The 19,967-nt window shown below is 36.8% G+C and overlaps 1 protein-coding gene and 1 long non-coding RNA gene across 5 annotated transcripts in view; one reads left to right on the top strand and one right to left on the bottom strand.

Moving 5' to 3' along the window:
- Positions 1-1,662: 1,662 nt before the first annotated feature.
- Positions 1,663-19,967, bottom strand: part of septin6 (septin 6) — a 79,491-nt gene continuing 61,186 nt past the window's right edge. For 2 of the 4 annotated variants that reach the window (XM_061891807.1, XM_061891804.1), the window contains exons 9-10: positions 18,283-18,473; positions 2,561-2,816 (exon numbers count right to left, since the gene is read on the bottom strand). In XM_061891807.1, the coding sequence (XP_061747791.1) occupies positions 2,792-2,816; positions 18,283-18,473 (216 nt within the window). In that variant the 3' untranslated portion in view covers positions 2,561-2,791. The other 2 variants (XM_061891806.1, XM_061891805.1) reach the window with 2 other exon arrangements.
- Positions 2,149-9,360, top strand: LOC133546015 (uncharacterized). The gene is made up of 2 exons (XR_009804961.1): positions 2,149-2,912; positions 8,757-9,360. It is a non-coding gene; the product is annotated as an uncharacterized LOC133546015 (long non-coding RNA).

Genomic DNA, 19,967 nt, shown 5'->3' with positions numbered 1-19,967 from the left:
ATTTTTGACCAACTTCAACCATTTGATACTAAAAATGTAATGTAACAAACTTTTTAATTATTAATAAATTCACATTGTTCTGCAACATTAACTCAGGAACACAATATATAAAACATTTAGCCCACAAAACAAAAATAAATATAAATTGTTTTATTTTTTCCAAACTGAGGAAGTATATTTATTTATACATTTAATGTCACAAGAACCCTTGTTTTTTATCATGAGGAAAAACTAAAAATATGCAAACATTTTACATTGTTACATTAAACATTGGGCTGGTATTTTAATTAATACTTCTTTTAAAAGAGTGCGTTCCAAATACCGTTTAAGAAAATGTCATTATAAAGTCAATGTGACTAAATTGGTCCCGAGAGTAAAGGAAGAACAAAGTAGATCAGGACAATAAAAAAATAAAATATAATAATTCACAAATATTTTATGTCAACATCAAAAGAAACCCATATCTAATAAAAAATGCAATACAGTGGAGCAAAAAAGCATTTAGTCAGCCACCGATTGTGCAAGTTCCCCCACTTAAAATGATGACAGAGGTCTGTCATTTTCATCATAGGTACACTTCAACTGTGACAGAATGTGGGAAAAAAAAACCCAGGAATTCACATTGAAGGAATTTTAAATAATTTATTTGAAAATTATGGTGGAAGATAAGTATTTAGTCAACCATTCAAAGCTCTCACTGATGGAAGGAGGTTTTGGCTCAAAATCTCACGATACATGGCCCCATTCATTCTTTCCTTAACACGGATCAATCGTCCTGTCCCCTTAGCAGAAAAACAGCCCCAAAGCATGATGTTTCCACCCCCATGCTTCACAGTAGGTGTGGTGTTCTTGGGATGCAACTCAGTATTCTTCTTCTTTCAAACACAACGAGTTGAGTTTATACCAAAAAGTTATATTTTGGTTTCATCTGACCACATGATATTCTCCCAATCCTCTGCTGTATCATCCATGTATCCATTTTGGTATAAACTCAACTTGTCGTGTTTGGAGGAAGAAGAATACTGAGTTGCATCCCAAGAACACCATACCTACTGTGAAGCATGGGGGTGGAAACATCATGCTTTGGGGCTGTTTTTCTGCTAAGGGGACAGGACGATTGATCCGTGTTAAGGAAAGAATGAATGGGGCCATGTATCGTGAGATTTTGAGCCAAAACCTCCTTCCATCAGTGAGAGCTTTGAATGGTTGACCAAATACTTATTTTCCACCATAATTTACAAATAAATTCTTGAAAATTCCTACAATGTGAATTCCTGGATTTTTTTTTTCACATTCTGTCACAGTTGAAGTGTACCTATGATGAAAATTACAGACCTCTGTCAATATTTTAAATGGGAGAACTTGCACAATCGGTGGCTGACTAAATACTTTTTTTGCCCCACTGTATGTTCAGATCATCACATTTTTTGCAGTTAACAGTTATAAGCATTGTGATTTATAAAAAACATTTTAAGAGTAAATGGTTAAAAAAAAGTGTACACGGATGTACAAAATGATTAGACACAAATTCTGGACAATTTGAGAATAAAAAATCAAAAAAATCACATAAGTGGAAGGTACATGTTTGTACCCCAAAGTTCCTTGAAGGAGTTAATAAGAAAACACACATGCTGTGAATAAAAGGACAAATTAAAAAAAATATTTGATCATATAGTTTGTTTTTTTATTGAAAATGTACATGAATGGGAGTCAACTTAAGCAAGATATTGATCATTTGTTGTGTGGGAGGGGTTTTCTGACAACAATAACGGATGCTAGAAAAATGTTTCTGGACACAAAAATGTTAGGTAACAACAAGTCTTCAATGCACTTCAATACACAAAATATATCCTTATAAATTATATAAATGCATGGGTATTCTTCCTTTTTTTGTATGTTTTTCTTCTTTTTTTCAAATACTCCTACAGGAGTTGACCTCAACTCCACTTTATACTAATATTTGGCAACATGGGGGAGCTGAAACAAATGCGTACTCATAATTTGCACCATTGGGAGCAAGAAACGGCCCGTTATTTAGGGTGGGGTTGAAAACGAGCAACAAAAAGGCCAGGATCACAGCATTTTGGAAATAAAAAGAAGCATGCTGACAATAGAATAGGCCGGTGGAATATTAAAGCACGACGTGTTACGGGAAATATGACCCCCTCTGTGGTATTGTATGTAGTGTAAACATGGCCACTGTATTTCTTATATTGCTTTGGCATAGTCACGACAGCTTCAATTGTGCGATTATTATTACACAGTGCACACCTGTCCCAGGGAAGCCGGATTCTGATTTAGTGTGCAAACTGGAGGTGATTTGCAGGGTCCCCCTTACATGACATTAAGACTGTAATCAGAGCTTCGTGAGGAGAGGTCCATACTGAAGATCATATTTGACAAAAGCGGGATGATGCGATGGGAGAGAAGAAGAGAAAATACAACCGAGGTCGGGGGGGGAAAAAACAGAAAAAAGAGGTAAAGGGTGCTTAGTGGTTTGCTGAAGCTGCCATCCCCCCCTCTTCTGATGGTCAAGACATTAAAAGAAGCTAAAGAGAGGAGAGACAAAAAAAAAAGATGTGGCCGTTAGAGAAGCACAAATCTGGCGTGAGGAGGAGAAAAGTGTTGATTAGAATGCACGTGATTGTCTCCAACATTGTCATCCAAGTGGAAAATGTGTTAATCACAGAAACAGGAGAGGAAGCAAAAAGTGGGGATTAACATAAAAAGGACCCAGGAAAAGGGATTTCTTAAAAAAAAAAAAAAAGTGCTGGAATTTGAGGACGGTCCCTTACTCGGTGCAGAACCAGGGAGAACTGCAAAGGAAATACACACAAACCAGTAAAGGGAGGACCTCTGGGAAGGACCCCAGCGTCTGCATTTCATCTCATCAATGAAGTCAGGAAATATAGGTGAGAACGGGCTTTTATTTGCCTCTTAAGACAATCTTTTTCCTTTATTAAAAAAGTACAAACTTAAAATGTGCCATGATAAAAAGCATAGATCAAAAACATAAACTTAGTAAAACATCACATTTGTGTTCTTTTTTTGTTGTTGTTATTTGGTTTTAAAGTGCAAATGTGACCCGCTAATACGAAAAAATAGTCGTGAAAAACACGATGAGGTATGTGGAGAAGTGGTAGATAGATAAGCCAAACACTGTCAGCCGGTTGGGATGTAAAACAAGGAAGATTTGATTAAAAATAAGGCCGAATAATGTCACATCAATTTCAGGCTTTCTCCTGGCAGTTTTTTTGTGTTAGTTTTTTCCTCCGCATTTGTCTTGGTTTCCTCTGTATGTGTAGTATTTCCTGTCAGCGCTCTTATTTTGTCTATTTCCTGTGTTTTTCCCTCAGCTGCGGCTGAGTGGCACCTGGGCACACCTGGTGTCAATAAGCCCACTCCTATTTCTACTTTTTTTTGTCCTCCAGTCAGTGCTGGATTATTGTCACCCCAAGATACGACACGGCAAGTAGCTATGACAAGAGCGACATCGACATGACAATAATCCAGCACTGACTGGAGGACAAAAACAGGTAGAAAAGGGCGGGCTGATTGACACCAGGTGTGGCCAGGTGCCAATCAGCCGCAGCTGAGGGAAAAACACAGGAAATAGTCAAAATAAAAGCGCTGACAGGAAATACTACACGTACAGAGGAAACCAAGATAAATGCAAAGGAAAAAACTAACACAAACTATCAGGGGAAAGCCTGACAAACAACACCTGGGTATTTAGAAAAAATTATAAAATAAATGTGTACTATTATGTGAAAAATGTATTATTTTTTAAGAACAAATTTGTAAAAGTGTGGGGAAAAAGTTATTTTCTATTAATTAATTGTAATAATTTTACGAGAAAAAAGTTGTAATTTTCAAAGAAGGAATTTGTAATATGATTAAAAATGTTTTCATTTTCGAAGAATAAAGTTGTAATAGTAAAAAAAAAAATAATTGTCATTTTCGAAGAATGAATTTGTAATATCCCAATAAAAATGGTAATTTTCTGAGAATAAATTGGTAATATTATGCAAAAAAGTTATTTTCTGAAGAATTTGTAATCGATGAGGTGGCGACTTGTCCAGGGTGTATACCGCCTTCTGCCCGATTGTAGCTGAGATAGGCACCAGCGCCCCCTGCGACTCCAAAGGGAATAAGCGGCAGAAAATGGTTGGATGGATAGACAAGAAAAAAGTTATATAAAAAATAATTTGTAATTATTGCAATTGTACTTTATAAAAAAATAACATTTATAACATTACAATAAAAAGTGTCATTTTATAAAATACATTTTTACTATGAGACGAAAAAAGTAGTTTTTTTAAGAAATCATTTGTAATACGTAAGTTGTCATTTTGTAAGAATAAATGTGTATTTTTACAAGAAAAAAGTTGTTTTCAAAGAAGAAATGTGTTATATTAAGATTCAAAACAGTTTTCATTAACGAAGAATACATTTGTAGTACAGTATTACAATAAAAATGGTCATTTTCGAGGGATAAATTTGAAAAACGTTATTTAAAAAAAAATTTTTTACGTAATCATTGCATTAAGAAAGTTAAGTTTTTTCAGGAAAACATTTGTAATATTACAATTAAAAATGTGTCATTTTCTAAATTACATTTATACTATTACACAAAAAATGTGGTTATTTTCTAATATGTGTAACACACATGAAAAAAGTTGTCATTTTCTAATGATAAATTTGAAAAACGTTATTTAAAAACAACAATATGTAATTATTGCAATAAGAAAGTAACATTTTTTCAAACAAACATTGTATTATTAAAACTAAAAATGTGTCATTTTCTAAAATACATGTATACTGTTACACAAAAAAAGTGGTTATTTTCTAATATGTGTAACATAACGTAAAAAAAGTTGTAATTTTCTAAAGATAAATTTCAAAAATGTTATTTAAAAAAATTTAATTATTGCAGTAAGAAAGTAAAAATTTTTCAGGAAAACATTTGTAATATTACAATTAAAAATGTGTCATTTTGTAAAATACATTTATACTATTACAACAAAAAAAGTGGTTATTTTCTAAGGATTTACGTATGTGTAACATAACATGAAAAAAGCTGTCATTTTCAAAGGATAAATTTGAAAAACGTTATTTAAAAAAAATCGGAATTATTGCAATTAGAAAGTTTATTTTTTTCAGGAAAACATTTGTAATATTACAATAAAAAATGTGTCATTTTGCTAAAATACATTTATACTAATACAACAATAAAAGTGGTTATTTTCTAAGGATTTACGTATATGTAACATAACATGAAAAAAGTTGTCATTTTCTAAAGATAAAGTTGAAAAACGTTATTTAAATAAATAAAATAATTCTTAATTATTGCAGTAAGAAAGTAACATTTTTTCAGGAAAACATTTGTAATTTTACTTCTAAAAATGTGTAATTTTCTAAAATACATTTATACTACTACGACAAAAGAAGTGGTTATTTTTTAAGGATATACGTATGTGTAACATAACATGAAAAAAGTTGCCATTTTTTTTAGAATTAATTTGTGGGTTCTTCCGAGGATGTTGTAGTCGTAATGATTTGAGCAGTCCTTTGAGACATTTGTGATTTGGGGCTATAAATATAAACATTGATTGATTGATTGATTGAATTTGTAATATCACAAGAAAAAATGCATTTTCCAAAACATTTTTGTATTTTCTAAGGATATACGTATGTGTAACATAACATGAAAAAAGTTGCCATTATCTTAGAATTAATTTGTAATATCACAAGAAAAAATGCATTTTCCAAAACATTTTTGTAATTATTGCAATAAAAAAAGTAGTTTTTTTAAGAAAATATTTGTAAGATTAGGTTAAAAAGTTGTCATTTTCTAAGAATACACTTGTAATGTTATGAGATAAAAGTTGTCAATTCCTAAAAAGTAATTTGTAATATTTTGAGGAAAAAAGACGGAATTGGACTACAATAAAGTCAGCGTGAGAGGAAAAAAATAACCAAAAGATAATTTGGACTATGAGGGGAATAAATTCACAATATTACAAATTATTTGACATTAATTTCTAAAAATTATGAGAAAATATTTGGCATTTCATCAAGATCATGTCGTATTTTGCAAGTGATGAAAAATGAAATATGAGGAAATTATTTTAATAACAAAAAGCTGTAATTTAAAAGTGTAGGGTGTATTGAGTGGTGATTTTGGGGGGATGTTCAGATGTAATTTTAGGGAGAAAAAGTCATATTTGATAAGAATAAAGTTGTATTATTAACAATGAGCTCAGTGAAAATGAAGACTGTTGAAGATCAACTTTAATCTTGATAAAAGGAAAAACAAAAATACATACTTTTGCTTTTCGGAGCGGGGCTTATACTCCTTTAAAAGACAAAAAAAAATCAATTGTGACGTATTTGCAGTCCATATTATTTCTATAGTAGCCATAAAATATAGTAAGCGTAAGACTTTGCCTCCTTATAGACCACCTAAATATTAAGCCGCACTTGGTTTTGCAGACTAACAGATTTGGAATTTGAACCGCACTTGCCTTCCTTTTCACGTCCCAAGCGTGTGACGCGGGTTTGGCGCTAAGTTTCTGCCCGTCGCAGCAAGCCGACATGTTGTTGTGTGTTAATATGGGCTCCAACTAAAAAGCACACTCCACATACGCCATGCAAACGTCACTGCGTTGGAAAAAACAAAAAAAGCGTGGAATGTATTTTGGGTGTGTAAAAAGGAGGAAGAAAATGAGACAAAGCATCATCCAGCATGTAATAATAAAAAGTCCAACTGAGCAAACGCTCACACATTTTGGGGGTGGGGAATAACAAGGAAGGGTCATTCACAGCAGCGTGGCCACAAGGGAGCACTTTTCCTACAGGAATCCTTCTCTGGAAATAAGAGAGATGACGACATTATTGCTTTGCTGGACACAGTTTTCATCATCATTGCTGATAAGACACACAGTGGACACGACATCTGTCCCTCTCCGACTTTTCTAAAGTGCGGCCCTCCATAAATCCGCCCTGAGGCCGCGCTCTGTTCTGTACGCTTTGAAAGGCTCTTTGTGCGAGAGACGCTCCCCGACAAAAAGGACACTGTTGCGGATCGGCGGAGGGCAGATGGTGCGGGCTTTCGAATGAGAGGTCCACATAATAAAGTGCTTGATTTAGCAAAATGATGGCACGTGGGTGATAAACATGCAACACGTTAGTCTGATTTTGCAAATAGTTATTTTTTTAATATACAAATCCCGTTTCCATATGAGTTGGGAAATTGTGTTAGATGTAAATATAAACGGAATACAATGATTTGCAAATCCTTTTCAACCCATATTCAATTGAATGCACTACAAAGACCGGATATTTGATGTTCAAACTCATAAACTTTATTATTTTTTGTAAATAATAATGAACTTAGAATTTCATGGCTGCAACACGTGCCAAAGTAGTTGGGAAAGGGCATGTTCACCACTGTGTTACATCACCTTTTCTTTTAACAACACTCAATAAACGTTTGGGAACTGAGGAAACTAATTGTTGAAGCTTTGAAAGTGGAATTCTTTCCCATTCTTGTTTTATGTAGAGTTTGAGTCGTTCAACAGTCCGGGGTCTCTGTTGTCGTATTTTACGCTCCATAATGCGAAAATGATTTGCAAATCATTGTATTCCGTTTGTATTTACATCTAACACAATTTCCCAACTCATATGGAAACAGGGTTTGTATTTACACTAGGGTTGGGCGATATATCCATATACCCGATTTATCAAAAAATTATATTATTATGTTATTTTCTAAATGTAAAGTTCTTCTCACTCCATCCATCTTCTTCCGCTTATCCGAGGTCAGGTCGCGGGGGCAGCAGCCTAAGCAGGGAAGCCCAGACTTCCCTCTCCCTGGCCACTTCGTCCAGCTCTTCCCGGGGAATCCCGAGGCGTTCCCAGGCCAGCCGGGAGACATAGTCTTCACAACTTGTCCTGGGTCTTCCCCGTGGCCTCCTACCGGTCGGACGTGCCCTGAACACCTCCCTAGGGAGGCAATCGGGTGGCATCCTGACCAGATGCCCGAACCACCTCATCTGGCTCCTCTCCATGTGGAGGAGCAGCGGCTTTACTTTGAGTTCCTCCCGGATGGCAGAGCTTCTCACCCTATCTCTAAGGGAGAGCCCCGCCACACGGCGGAGGAAACTCATTTCGGCCGATTGTACCCATGATCTTGTCCTTTCAGTCATGACCCAAATCTCATGACCATAGGTGAGGATGGGAACGTAGATCGACCGGTAAATTGAGAGCTTTGCCTTCCGGCTCAGCTCCTTCTTCACCACAACGGATCGGTACAACGTCCGCATTACTGAAGACGCCACTCCAATCCGCCTGTCGATCTCACGATCCACTCTTCCCCCACTCATGAACAAGACTCCTAGGTACATGAACTCCTCCACTTGGGGCAGGGTCTCCTCCCCAACTCCACCCTTTTCCGGACGAGAACCATGGACTCGGACTTGGAGGTGCTGATTTTCATCCCTTTTTTTCTCCATTGTTTTCATTTTGTTATAATGGCAGTTAAGGCTATATAGCACTGTATTGGTTTAGGTTTGCTCTTGTTTATTTGCATATTTGAAATAAAAATATATCAATCAATCTAAAAATCGCGGGTTTGTCTCTGTGCAATATAGAAAATGACTATATCGTGATATTGGAGTATACGTTCTCACGCAGTTGCTTTTAGCTGTGGGCATTCCGCTCTTCTCAATCTTTCTTGTCTCTCCTTCTCACAGACAGCAAGCGCACCTTCTTACACACGTCACCACGGAGCAGAGAGGGAGCGGCATGGGTAATGTTTGCTGTGGTGCTAGCGGAGCCGTGCGAGTGGTAATACAAGAGAAAGAAGGTGCGGATCTGGTAACAAATGAAGGAAGATTTAATTCCCAAGAAAAACAGCAAGGGGTCCATCGTCTGGCGGTGGTTTGGCTTCAAGTGGGAATATGTCGAACAGACAACCGTAATTTGTCAAGGTGGTGCTAAAGCATTGCTACAAAAAGTAGCATTACTGCTAATATGTAGCATCATTTGAAAAGTCACGTGCTAGAGAATGAAGAGTGCTTACTCCGCATGTCAACATCTCTATTCGGTGCCACACGCCCACAAAATCATGCACAAAAGTACACTTTATTTGTTTTTAACTATTGGAGTGGCGTTCCGTACAAAAAGTGCACTTTAATTTAGTGTTGTTTTGCTATGTCATCTTAGTGACATCATGCACAAAAGTGCACTCATAGCTTGTTTTAAAATGTCTCTGACAATCTTGCACTTTCTGTTTTGGAAATGACATGAATGTTTGTGCCACTGCTTAATAACTTTAATAAATACAGTTTTGGTCAATTAACTTAGTTGTGATTTCCCTCTCTGCATGAAAGTTTAAAAGTAGCATATATTAATGCAGTATGAAGAAGAATGTTTTAATGTAGACACATAGAATCATCATACTGCTGTGATTATACGTATCAAGTGTTCATTCAAGGCCAAATATCGTAATATATATCGTGATATGGCCTAAAAATATCGAGATATTAAGAAAGGCCATATCGCCCAGCCCTACTGCTAATATGTAGCATCATTTGAAAAGTCACCTGCTAGAGAATGAAGAGTGCCTACTCCGCTTGTCAACATCTCCAGTCGGTGCCACACGCCCACAAAATCATGCACAAAAGTACACTTTATTTGTTTTAAACTATTGTAGTGGCGTTCTGTAAAAAGAGTGCACTTTAATTTAGTGTTGTTTTGATGTGTCATCTTAGTGACATCATGCACAAAAGTGCACTCATAGCTTGTTTTAAAATGTCTCTGACAATCTTGCACTTTCTGTTTTGCAAATGACATGAATGTTTGTGCCACTGCTTAATAACTGTTTAATAAATACACCTTTGCTAAATTGACTTAGTTGGGATTTCTCTCTCTGCATGAAAGTTTAAAAGTAGCATATATTAATGCAGTATGAAGAATGTTTTAATGTAGACACATAGAATCATCATACTGCTGTGATTATATGCATCAAGTGTTCATTCAAGGCTAAGGCAAAATATCGTAATATATATTGTATATCGCGATATGGCCTAAAAATATGGAGATATTAAAAAAAGGCCATATCGCCCAGCCCTACTGCTAATATGTAGCATCATTTGAAAAGTCACCTGCTAGAGAATGAAGAGTGCCTACTCCGCCTGTCAACATCTCCAGTCGGTGCCACACGCCCACAAAATCATGCACAAAAGTACACTTTATTTGTTTGAAACTATTGTAGTGGCGTTCTGTACAAGAAGTGCACTTTAATTTAGTGTTGTTTTGATATGTCATTTTAGTGACATCATGCACAAAAGTGCACTCATAGCTTGTTTTAAAATGTCTCTGACAATCTTGCACTTTCTGTTTGGAAATGACATGAATGTTTGTGCCACTGCTTAATAACTGTTTCATAAATACACTTTTGGTCATTTGACTTAGTTGTGATTTCCCGCTCTGCATGAAAGTTTAAAAGTAGCATATATTAATGCAGTATGAAGAAGAATGTTTTAATGTAGACACATAGAATCATCATACTGCTGTGATTATACGTATCAAGTGTTCATTCAAGGCCAAATATCGTAATATATATCGTGATATGGCCTAAAAATATCGAGATATTAAAAAAGGCCATATCGCCCAGCCCTACTGCTAATATGTAGCATCATTTGAAAAGTCACCTGCTAGAGAATGAAGAGTGGCTACTCCGTATATCAACATCTCCAGTCGGTGTCACACGCCCACAAAATCATGCACAAAAGTACACTTTATTTGTTTGAAACTATTGTAGTGGCGTTCTGTACAAGAAGTGCACTTTAATTTAGTGTTGTTTTGATATGTCATTTTTGTGACATCATGCACAAAAGTGCACTCATAGCTTGTTTTAAAATGTCTCTGACAATCTTGCACTTTCTGTTTGGAAATGACATGAATGTTTGTGCCACTGCTTAATAACTGTTTAATAAATACACTTTTGGTCAATTGACTTAGTTGGGATTTCCCTCTCTGCATGAAAGTTTAAAAGTAGCATATATTAATGCAGTATGAAGAAGAATGTTTTAATGTAGACACATAGAATCATCATACTGCTGTGATTATATGCATCAAGTGTTCATTCAAGGCTAAGGAAAAATATCGAGATATATATAATGTATCATGTATCGCGATATGGCCTAAAAATATCGAGATATTAAAAAAAGGTCATATCGCCCAGCCCTACTTTACACGTATGTGTGAAGTGCAAGTGTCCATGCACTCTCTTTAATACGACTATTGGTCATAGGCCGAGTGCCTCCCGTACACTGGGGGGCTATTTCCTTTCAGTGCGATTCCTAGTTTGTGAACCCGTTCTCAAACAATGGCAAAAATGTTCTGATTCTGATTCTGAATTAATTCCTTTTCCGGTTGACCTATGAAGTCACTCTAGCCACTTGTGGAGCCCTTTACAGCGTTTTTTGACTGATTTCCGATGTAACACTGGCACATATTACCATGCTTGACAACCTTGAGACCTCCGAATTCAGGAGATTGGGGTTTGAGGTGGGTGGGGTTTGGTAGTAGCGCGGGGTGCATATTGTAGCGTCCCAGGAGAGTTAGTGCTGCAAGGGTTTCTGGGTATTTGTTTTGTTTGTGTTTATGTTGTGTTGTGGGGGACGGCGTGGCCTTTATGGTGGTGTCTCTCCAGGGGAAGGGGGCGCCGCCTGGGACAGGCGGACAGACTACGAAGGGTCTGGGTGGGTGTAAGGCAGGGGTAAGGAACCTATGCCTCTAGAGCCAGATGTGGCTCTTTTGATGAATTCATCTGGCTCTCAGATAAATCTTAGCTGACATTACTTAACACAGGGCTGTCCAAAGTGCGGCCCGCGGGTCATTTTTTAACGGCCCCACGACACATTTTATGAATACAATTTAAAAAAAATTAAAAACATAAAAAGTGGTATAAAAGAGCAAACAGGTGAAATGTAACAAGAAATTGTTGCAATGCTTACTCTTATAACACAAAGCTGCCCTGCAGGTTGTTTCTTTCTTTAAAAAATAATAATGAATCAAAACCAATGTCATTTTGAATTATTGACCTATTCAAGGCTTCGATTACATCACATTAAATATTCCACTTTGAGATATTTTTGGGGAAAATGTTGCATATTTTGTGTTTTACCATATAAAAAACTGAGCTGTTTTTTTTTTTTTAAGAAGGGCCTAAAACAAACAAAACATAAACAACAATAAAACTTAAAATTGACGGATATATCTGAAGTTGATCTCGAGATTATTGTGCTAAGAGTAAACAGTAAATAAAATGTATATTTTATTTTTTAAACTTTAATAAGTAGGACACTTTTGGATCCCTAAATATTTTAGTGTGATTTGTTTTTAAGTGTGATTGCTCAAAAAATAATAATGAATCAAAATCTAAAATTAAGGCTCCAATCATTATATAATCTCAAATATTCCACCTAAAAAAGGTATTGGGTGAAAAAATATTGCATATTTTGTGTTTTTTCCATTTTTTTTTGTCTAATGTTGATCTAGAGATTTAAAACTTGCATAATAATAAAAAGTATAATACTGAATAATGACACATTTAAAAAATTTTTGGGGACAAAAACCCTTTGGGGTCCCCAGGATCATAACTGAGTGGAGGCCTAAATGTATATTTTTTTATACATATATTGTATTGGTTTTTAAAATAAAATTATGAAAATGGCCCCCGCTTGCTCTGATTTTTCAGTGTGCAGCCCTCAGTGGAAAAAGTTTGGACACCCCTGGCTTAACGCGATAATTATGAATAATTCCGCAAGTGATCACAGTGCTAAAAATATCATTCAAAATATAAAACATTCTCATGCATTATATCCATCCATCCGTTTTCTACCAGACTTGTTCAAGAAGTCGGATTAATGGTAAGAAGTATTTGATTTATTATTGGTTAACTTCAGAATAAGAATGTAATTAAAAAGAATAGGAGATTTATTATACTCCAAACATGTTGGTCTTACTTAAAAATGCACACATTTAGTTGTATTCAGTGTTAAAAAATATTATATGGCTCTCACGGAAATACATTTTAAAATATTTGGCTTTCATGGCTCTCTCAGGCAAAAAGGTTCCCGACCCCTGGTGTAAGGAACAGTGTAATTTGGCCTGTCGCCACCATCACGTCACCATCTCACCAAAGAGTTATAAGTGGGGCCACATGCTGACATATAACTCATCATGCTTAATTTACAGGACACAAAAAAAAATAAAAAAAAATTTTTTTTTTTTTTTTTTTTCTTTCTAAGACTTTATTTTAAGGCGGTGGCTCTTTGTTGTTAAGGCGGCCGCCTTAGCAACAAAGTGCTGCGGGAAACCCTGTATAGCAAATGGTTGATTTATATAAACTATATAAATCAACCATTTATAAATACATGTCAGTAGGCTAAATGAACCTCTTCGACATACAACCCTGTATAACATTCGGAGGTCTCAAGGTTGGTAAGTATGGTGGTATCTGCTTCCGGGTTGTTTCCTACGCCTTGAGACTAGTGCATGCGTGACACTAAGGGTCCTCTCCTGCCGCACACCCCCCTCGAAATATGTGGCTTACAGTCGCAAAATCCAGGTGTGTCACTCCGACTTTTCAAAAAACGGGTTTCCATGATGCTGTAGGAGGGTAATTTAGAACCTAATTATTTGAGAATTCTGACTAATTTAGTGGACGGAAACGCACTGATTGTCAGCGCTAGGATTTGACTGAGAGCCCTGAACTCATGGATACTGGAAGGATGTTTTGTCAATGATTAGATTATTGTTATACATGACTGATCAGGTTATACCAGAGCAAGGTGCGGCATGCAGCAAGCGTTGGAGCAGTTAACTGGAAAATGAGATGAATGCAATGTCGAGTAGGCGATACATGCAAAAATGGCATCACAAGACAGGCAGCACTCTTGAACGGAAGTAAATTAAGTGATGGGCCAACCTAACCAACATGACTACTGCGCAGCAAACAGAGTGCCAACTGTCTGAGTAGGCAAAGGGCGTGGATCTTACCATTAAAAGCAGATACGAGCAAAAAAAATCAAAATATACAATGAATCAATCCCTCTACGTCAGGAGTCACCAACGTAAGGCCCAGATGAGTCGCCCGCTGGCCTGTTCTAAAAATAGCTCAAATAGCAGCACTCACCAGTGAGCTGCCTCTATTTTTTTAAATTCTATTTATTTACTAGCAAGTTGGTCTCGCCTTGCTCGACATTTTTAATTCTAAGAGAGACAAAACTCAAATAGAATTTGAAAATCCAAGAAAATATTTGAAAGACTTGGTCTTCACTTGTTTAAATAAATTCATTTCTTTTTTACTTTGCTTCTTATAACTTTCAGAAAGACAATATTAAGGAAAAAATACAACCTTAAAAATGATATTAGGATTTTTAAACACATATACCTTTTTACCTTTTAAATTCCTTCCTCTTCTTTCCTGACAATTTAAATCAATTTTCAAGTAAATTGATTTTTTTTTATTGTAAAGAATAATAAATACATTTTAACTTAATTCTTAATTTTAGCTTCTGTTTTTTCGACAAAGAATATTTGTGAAATATTTCTTCAAACTTATTATGATTAAAATTCAAAAGAATTATTCTGGCAACTCTAGAAAATCTGTAGAATCAAATTTAAATCTTATTTCAAAGTGTTTTGAATTTCTTTTAATATTTTTGTTCTGGAAAATCTAGAAGAAATAATTTGTCTTTGTTAGAAATATAGCTTGGTCCAATTTGTTATATATTCTAACAAAGTGCAGATTGGATTTTAACCTATTTAAAACATGTCATCAACATTCTAAAACGAGTCTTAATCAGGAAAAATTACTAATGATGTTCCATAAATAATTTTTTTAATTTTTTCAAAAAGATTCGAATTAGCTAGTTTTTCTCTTCATATTTTTCGGTTGAATTTTGACTTTTAAAGAGTCGAAATTGAAGATAAATTATGTTTCAAAATAAAATGTTCATTTGTTTCGAGTTTTCTCCTCTTTTAAACCGTTCAATTAACTGTCTTTTCATCATTTATTCTCTACAAAAAAACTTCCATAAAAGGAAAAAAAACGTACGACGGAATGACGAACAGAAATACCCTTTTTTTTTTTTTTTAAATATATATATATAGAGATTTATTTATTAAAGGTAAATTGAGCAAATTGGCTATTTGTGGCAATGTATTTAAGTGTGTATCAAACTGGTCGCCCTTCGCATTAATCAGTACCCAAGAAGTAGCTCTTGCTTTCAAAAAGGTTGGTGACCCCTGCTCTATATTATCAAAAAAGATTTTAGATTAAGGATTATCCGTCGGCCGCGTTCCCAGACATGTCGACCTACGACAAAACGGATGCAAACTTGGAAAAGCATGGAGTCTACAAATTCTTCGTGTGAGTCTGGGTCAGGGAAATTGGTATCAACTCTCCCGGATAACTCACACACTGTAAAAACTCCCAATCTCACCAAGTATATATTTCTTATTTTTAGTCAAAACATCTAAAGGAACTTAATACAAGTCACAATCCCCTGAATTGTAAATTTTCAGGGAGACCTAAAAACTTGTTTTTAGGCAGGAAAAAACTACTTTTGAGCATCGCAAGTTTATTAACTTCACAAAAATAGTAAATATTGCTAATAATAAGTTTTAATTGCTATTTTCCTATTTCGATAAATCTTACTGAGACAATTTGAAAAAACAGTTGATTTGCCGTTTCTTTTCTTTTCTACTCTGCCCCCCTCTTCCTTGTGGAAGTGGTTACTTTTTTCCTATATTTTGAACCGTGCGGTTTATCAAACGTGCGATGAGGTGGCGACTTGTCTAGGGTGTACCCCGCCTTCCGCCTGATTGTAGCTGAGATAGGCACCAGCGCCCCCCACGACCCCAAAGGGAATAAGCGGTAGAAAAATGGATGGATGGATGGATGGGTTTATGAAACGGAGCGGCTGATTTATGATTTTTTTCCACAGCTAATGCTCATAATGTTTTGTGTGCAACAGGCAGAGAACAGAAATACTGTGTTATTGTTTTTGCTATGACGCCTTCATATGGACATATTTGCTCACTGCAGGTATAGCGGGTTGAAAATGTAATTTTTGTTTCGATGCCGTAAAGCGGAAATAAGCGTCCATAGCGTGTTGCTCAAAAGGATTGTTCGTTTATCACTCTAAGCAACGTAGTAAGTTTCACAGCTTAATTAAAACAATTCTTACTTGTGAAACCGTGTAATGTCTGTAGGAGTGTTTTAATGCATATTTGTAAGTACTATCGTAATGTAATGAAGCCAATGTCGTTAGCATTAGCTAGGATGCTAACACATTTACAAGTGTCTGTGTTAGTATTAATAACTTAAAATGCGATTTTTTTTTCTCAGTAAATCACCAAAACGTTAGCATGGAATTACAGAGTCTGTTTAGCTGATTGGAGAGCTAGCGGGTCCATGACGATGACTTCGGTTTTGTTTGATCAGCCGTTTTACTGCCATGTTACAGACGCTATTTGGAAAGGTATGTAAACAAACAGTTACACAATATTTCTGTGTAAATAACTAATTTCACATTGTAAATAATTGCGGTTTATAGTCCGATGGGGCTAATATATGGAAAAATATGTCTTTCTTCCGAAATGTGGTGGCAGTAGTGGGTGCGGCTTATATCCCAGTGTGCTCTATAGTCCGGAAAATACAATAATCAATTCCAGACTTTGGAAATTTTTTGACACAAAACACGTTTTATAGAGAATTGTAGTTTTACAATGCAAACTACATATAAATAACCAATGAAATGGATAACTTTTTTGAGGACTTGTCGGTAAAGACTGCAATGTGGACATAGAAAGGAGAGGAGAGCCGCGCAGACGCCAGCCTTATACCTTGCTAGGAATTAATGTTTCTCACCATCTTTATCCATCCATCCATCATCTTCCGCTTATCCGAGGTCGGGTCGCGGGGGCAACAGCCTAAGCAGGGAAACCCAGACTTCCCTCTCCCCAGCCACTTCGTCTAGCTCTTCCCGGGGGATCCCGAGGCGTTCCCAGGCCAGCCGGGAGACATAGTCTTCCCAACGTGTCCTGGGTCTTCCCCGTGGCCTCCTACCGGTTGGACGTGCCCTAAACACCTCCCTAGGGAGGCGTTCGGGTGGCATCCTGACCAGATGCCCGAACCACCTCATCTGGCTCCTCTCGATGTGAAGGAGCAGCGGCTTTACTTTGAGTTCCTCCCGGATGGCAGAGCTTCTCACCCTATCTCTAAGGGAGAGCCCCGCCACACGGCGGAGGAAACTCATTTCGGCCGCTTGTACCCGTGATCTTATCCTTTCGGTCATGACCCAAAGCTCATGACCATAGGTGAGGATGGGAACGTAGATCGACCGGTAAATTGAGAGCTTTGCCTTCCGGCTCAGCTCCTTCTTCACCACAACGGACCGGTACAACGTCCGCATTACTGAAGACGCCGCACCGATCCGCCTGTTGATCTCACGATCCACTCTTCCCTCACTCGTGAACAAGACTCCTAGGTACTTGAACTCCTCCACTTGGGGCAGGGTCTCCTCCCCAACCCGGAGATGGCACTCCACCCTTTTCCGGGCGAGAACCATGGACTCGGACTTGGAGGTGCTGATTCTCATTCCGGTCGCTTCACACTCGGCTGCGAACCGATCCAGCGAGAGCTGAAGACCCCGGTCAGATGAAGCCATCAGGACCACATCATCTGCAAAAAGCAAAGACCTAATCCTGCGGTTACCAAACCGGAACCCCTCAACGCCTTGACTGCGCCTAGAAATTCTGTCCATAAAAGTTATGAACAGAATCGGTGACAAAGGACACAGCCAATAAAGAAACTGACTGAGTCACCAATGCGTAGGATTTTTTGTTTTGTTTTGCCACAGATTGATATGCGGGCGGACAGACGAGTTTTCTTTCATGCTGTGTTTGGCTGTAGGACTACAGAGACGATAAACAAAAAAAACAGGGCAGACTTGTGGCAAAAAAACGAATCCTATGAAAAGCAGACCCTACAAAAACGGAGCCGTCACTGTATATACTGTACTTCGGTAGTGTGGACACTTTGGGACAATTCAATGCTTTTTGCGGAGTGGAAAGGCCCCTTTCTGTTGTCGTGCACATAAAGAAAAGGCATGCAAGCAAAAGCTAACCTCAACTCTCAATACAGGTCTCTGGATATACTGGAACAAGAAAAATGTCACACATTAAAAAAGTGATACTCACTTCTTTTTCTCTTTGTCCCTCTTGAGCGTGGTGGAGCCCCCCGCCTGCTGGGCCTGATTCAGCAAGAGCTCGGCCGCTGTCTTTTTCTGTTTGAACGTGTTGAGCTCATCATCCAGGGACTTCTTCTTGTCCTCCAGTTTCTTTTTTTCGTCTTGGTGGAGCTTCTTCAGGCGGTCAAATTTCTCGTGCAGCTGTGTGGAGACGACATTTATGACAAACTGACACACATATACATACATACATAAACACACACACACACACACACACACACACACACACATATATATATATATACGCATACACACACATACATATATATACACATACATATACATACATATATATATATATACATACACACATATATATGTATATATACATACACATATAGTACATACACAAGTATACATACATATATTTATATATACACTCACACAAATATATATACATATATATACACATATACATATACAGTATATACAAATACACACACACACACACAAATATATATACACATATACATACATATATACAAATATATACATATATGTATAGGTTGATTGGCAACACTAAATTGGCCCTAGTGTGTGAATGTGAGAGTGAATGTTGTCTGTCTATCTGTGTTGGCCCTGCGATGAGGTGGCGACTTGTCCAGGGTGTACCCCGCCTTCCGCCCGATTGTAGCTGAGATAGGCGCCAGCGCCCCCCGCGACCCCAAAAGGGAATAAGCGGTAGAAAATGGATGGATGGATGTATATATATGTGTATATATACATCCATCCATCCATACATATATACATACATACACATATATACATACACACATATATACATATATATACATACATACATATATATATACATACATACATACATACATATATATATACATACATACATATATATATATACATACATGCATATACATACATACAGTACATACATACATACATACACATATATATGCATACGTACATACATACACATATACATACATTTATACATACATATATATATACATACATACATATATATACACATACACATATGTATATATACACACACACATATATATATACAGTATATACATACATATATGTACACACATATATATATCTATATACACATACATATGTATATACACACGTACATATATATATATATATACATATACACATACATACACACACACACACACACACACACACACACACACATATATATATATATATATATATATATATATATATATATATATATATACAAACATATACACACATAAATACTAGGGGTGTAACGGTACGTGTATTTGTATGGAACCGTACGGAGGTTTCGGTTCGGAGGAATACCGAACGAGTTCAACACGTACATATGAAGTAGCTGCCTATACTAAAGTCTTAACAAGCTGCTCCGCTCCGTTCTGCCTCTGTGTCTGTACACAGCACCCTGCATTGTGCCGCCCACACAACCATCTGATTGGTTACATACAAAGCCAATCAGCAATTCGTATTCAGAGCGCATGTCGTCAGGGCTTCAGTGTCGATGTCGAGCAGATAGGTCATTAGCAGGGGAGCAACTCACTCTCCCCAAATTATATTCCAAGTCAACTACTTTCTAAACATCACTATGATGTTGACCTTCTAGAAACAAACCGCAGCTCAGCTCACTCGCAGTCCTGGCTTTAG

This window comes from Nerophis ophidion, linkage group LG29 (assembly GCF_033978795.1).
Source record: "Nerophis ophidion isolate RoL-2023_Sa linkage group LG29, RoL_Noph_v1.0, whole genome shotgun sequence".
NCBI lineage: Eukaryota > Metazoa > Chordata > Actinopteri > Syngnathiformes > Syngnathidae > Nerophis > Nerophis ophidion.
Note: the sequence above shows the minus strand (reverse complement) of the source record. Positions and strands in the feature narration are given on the sequence as shown.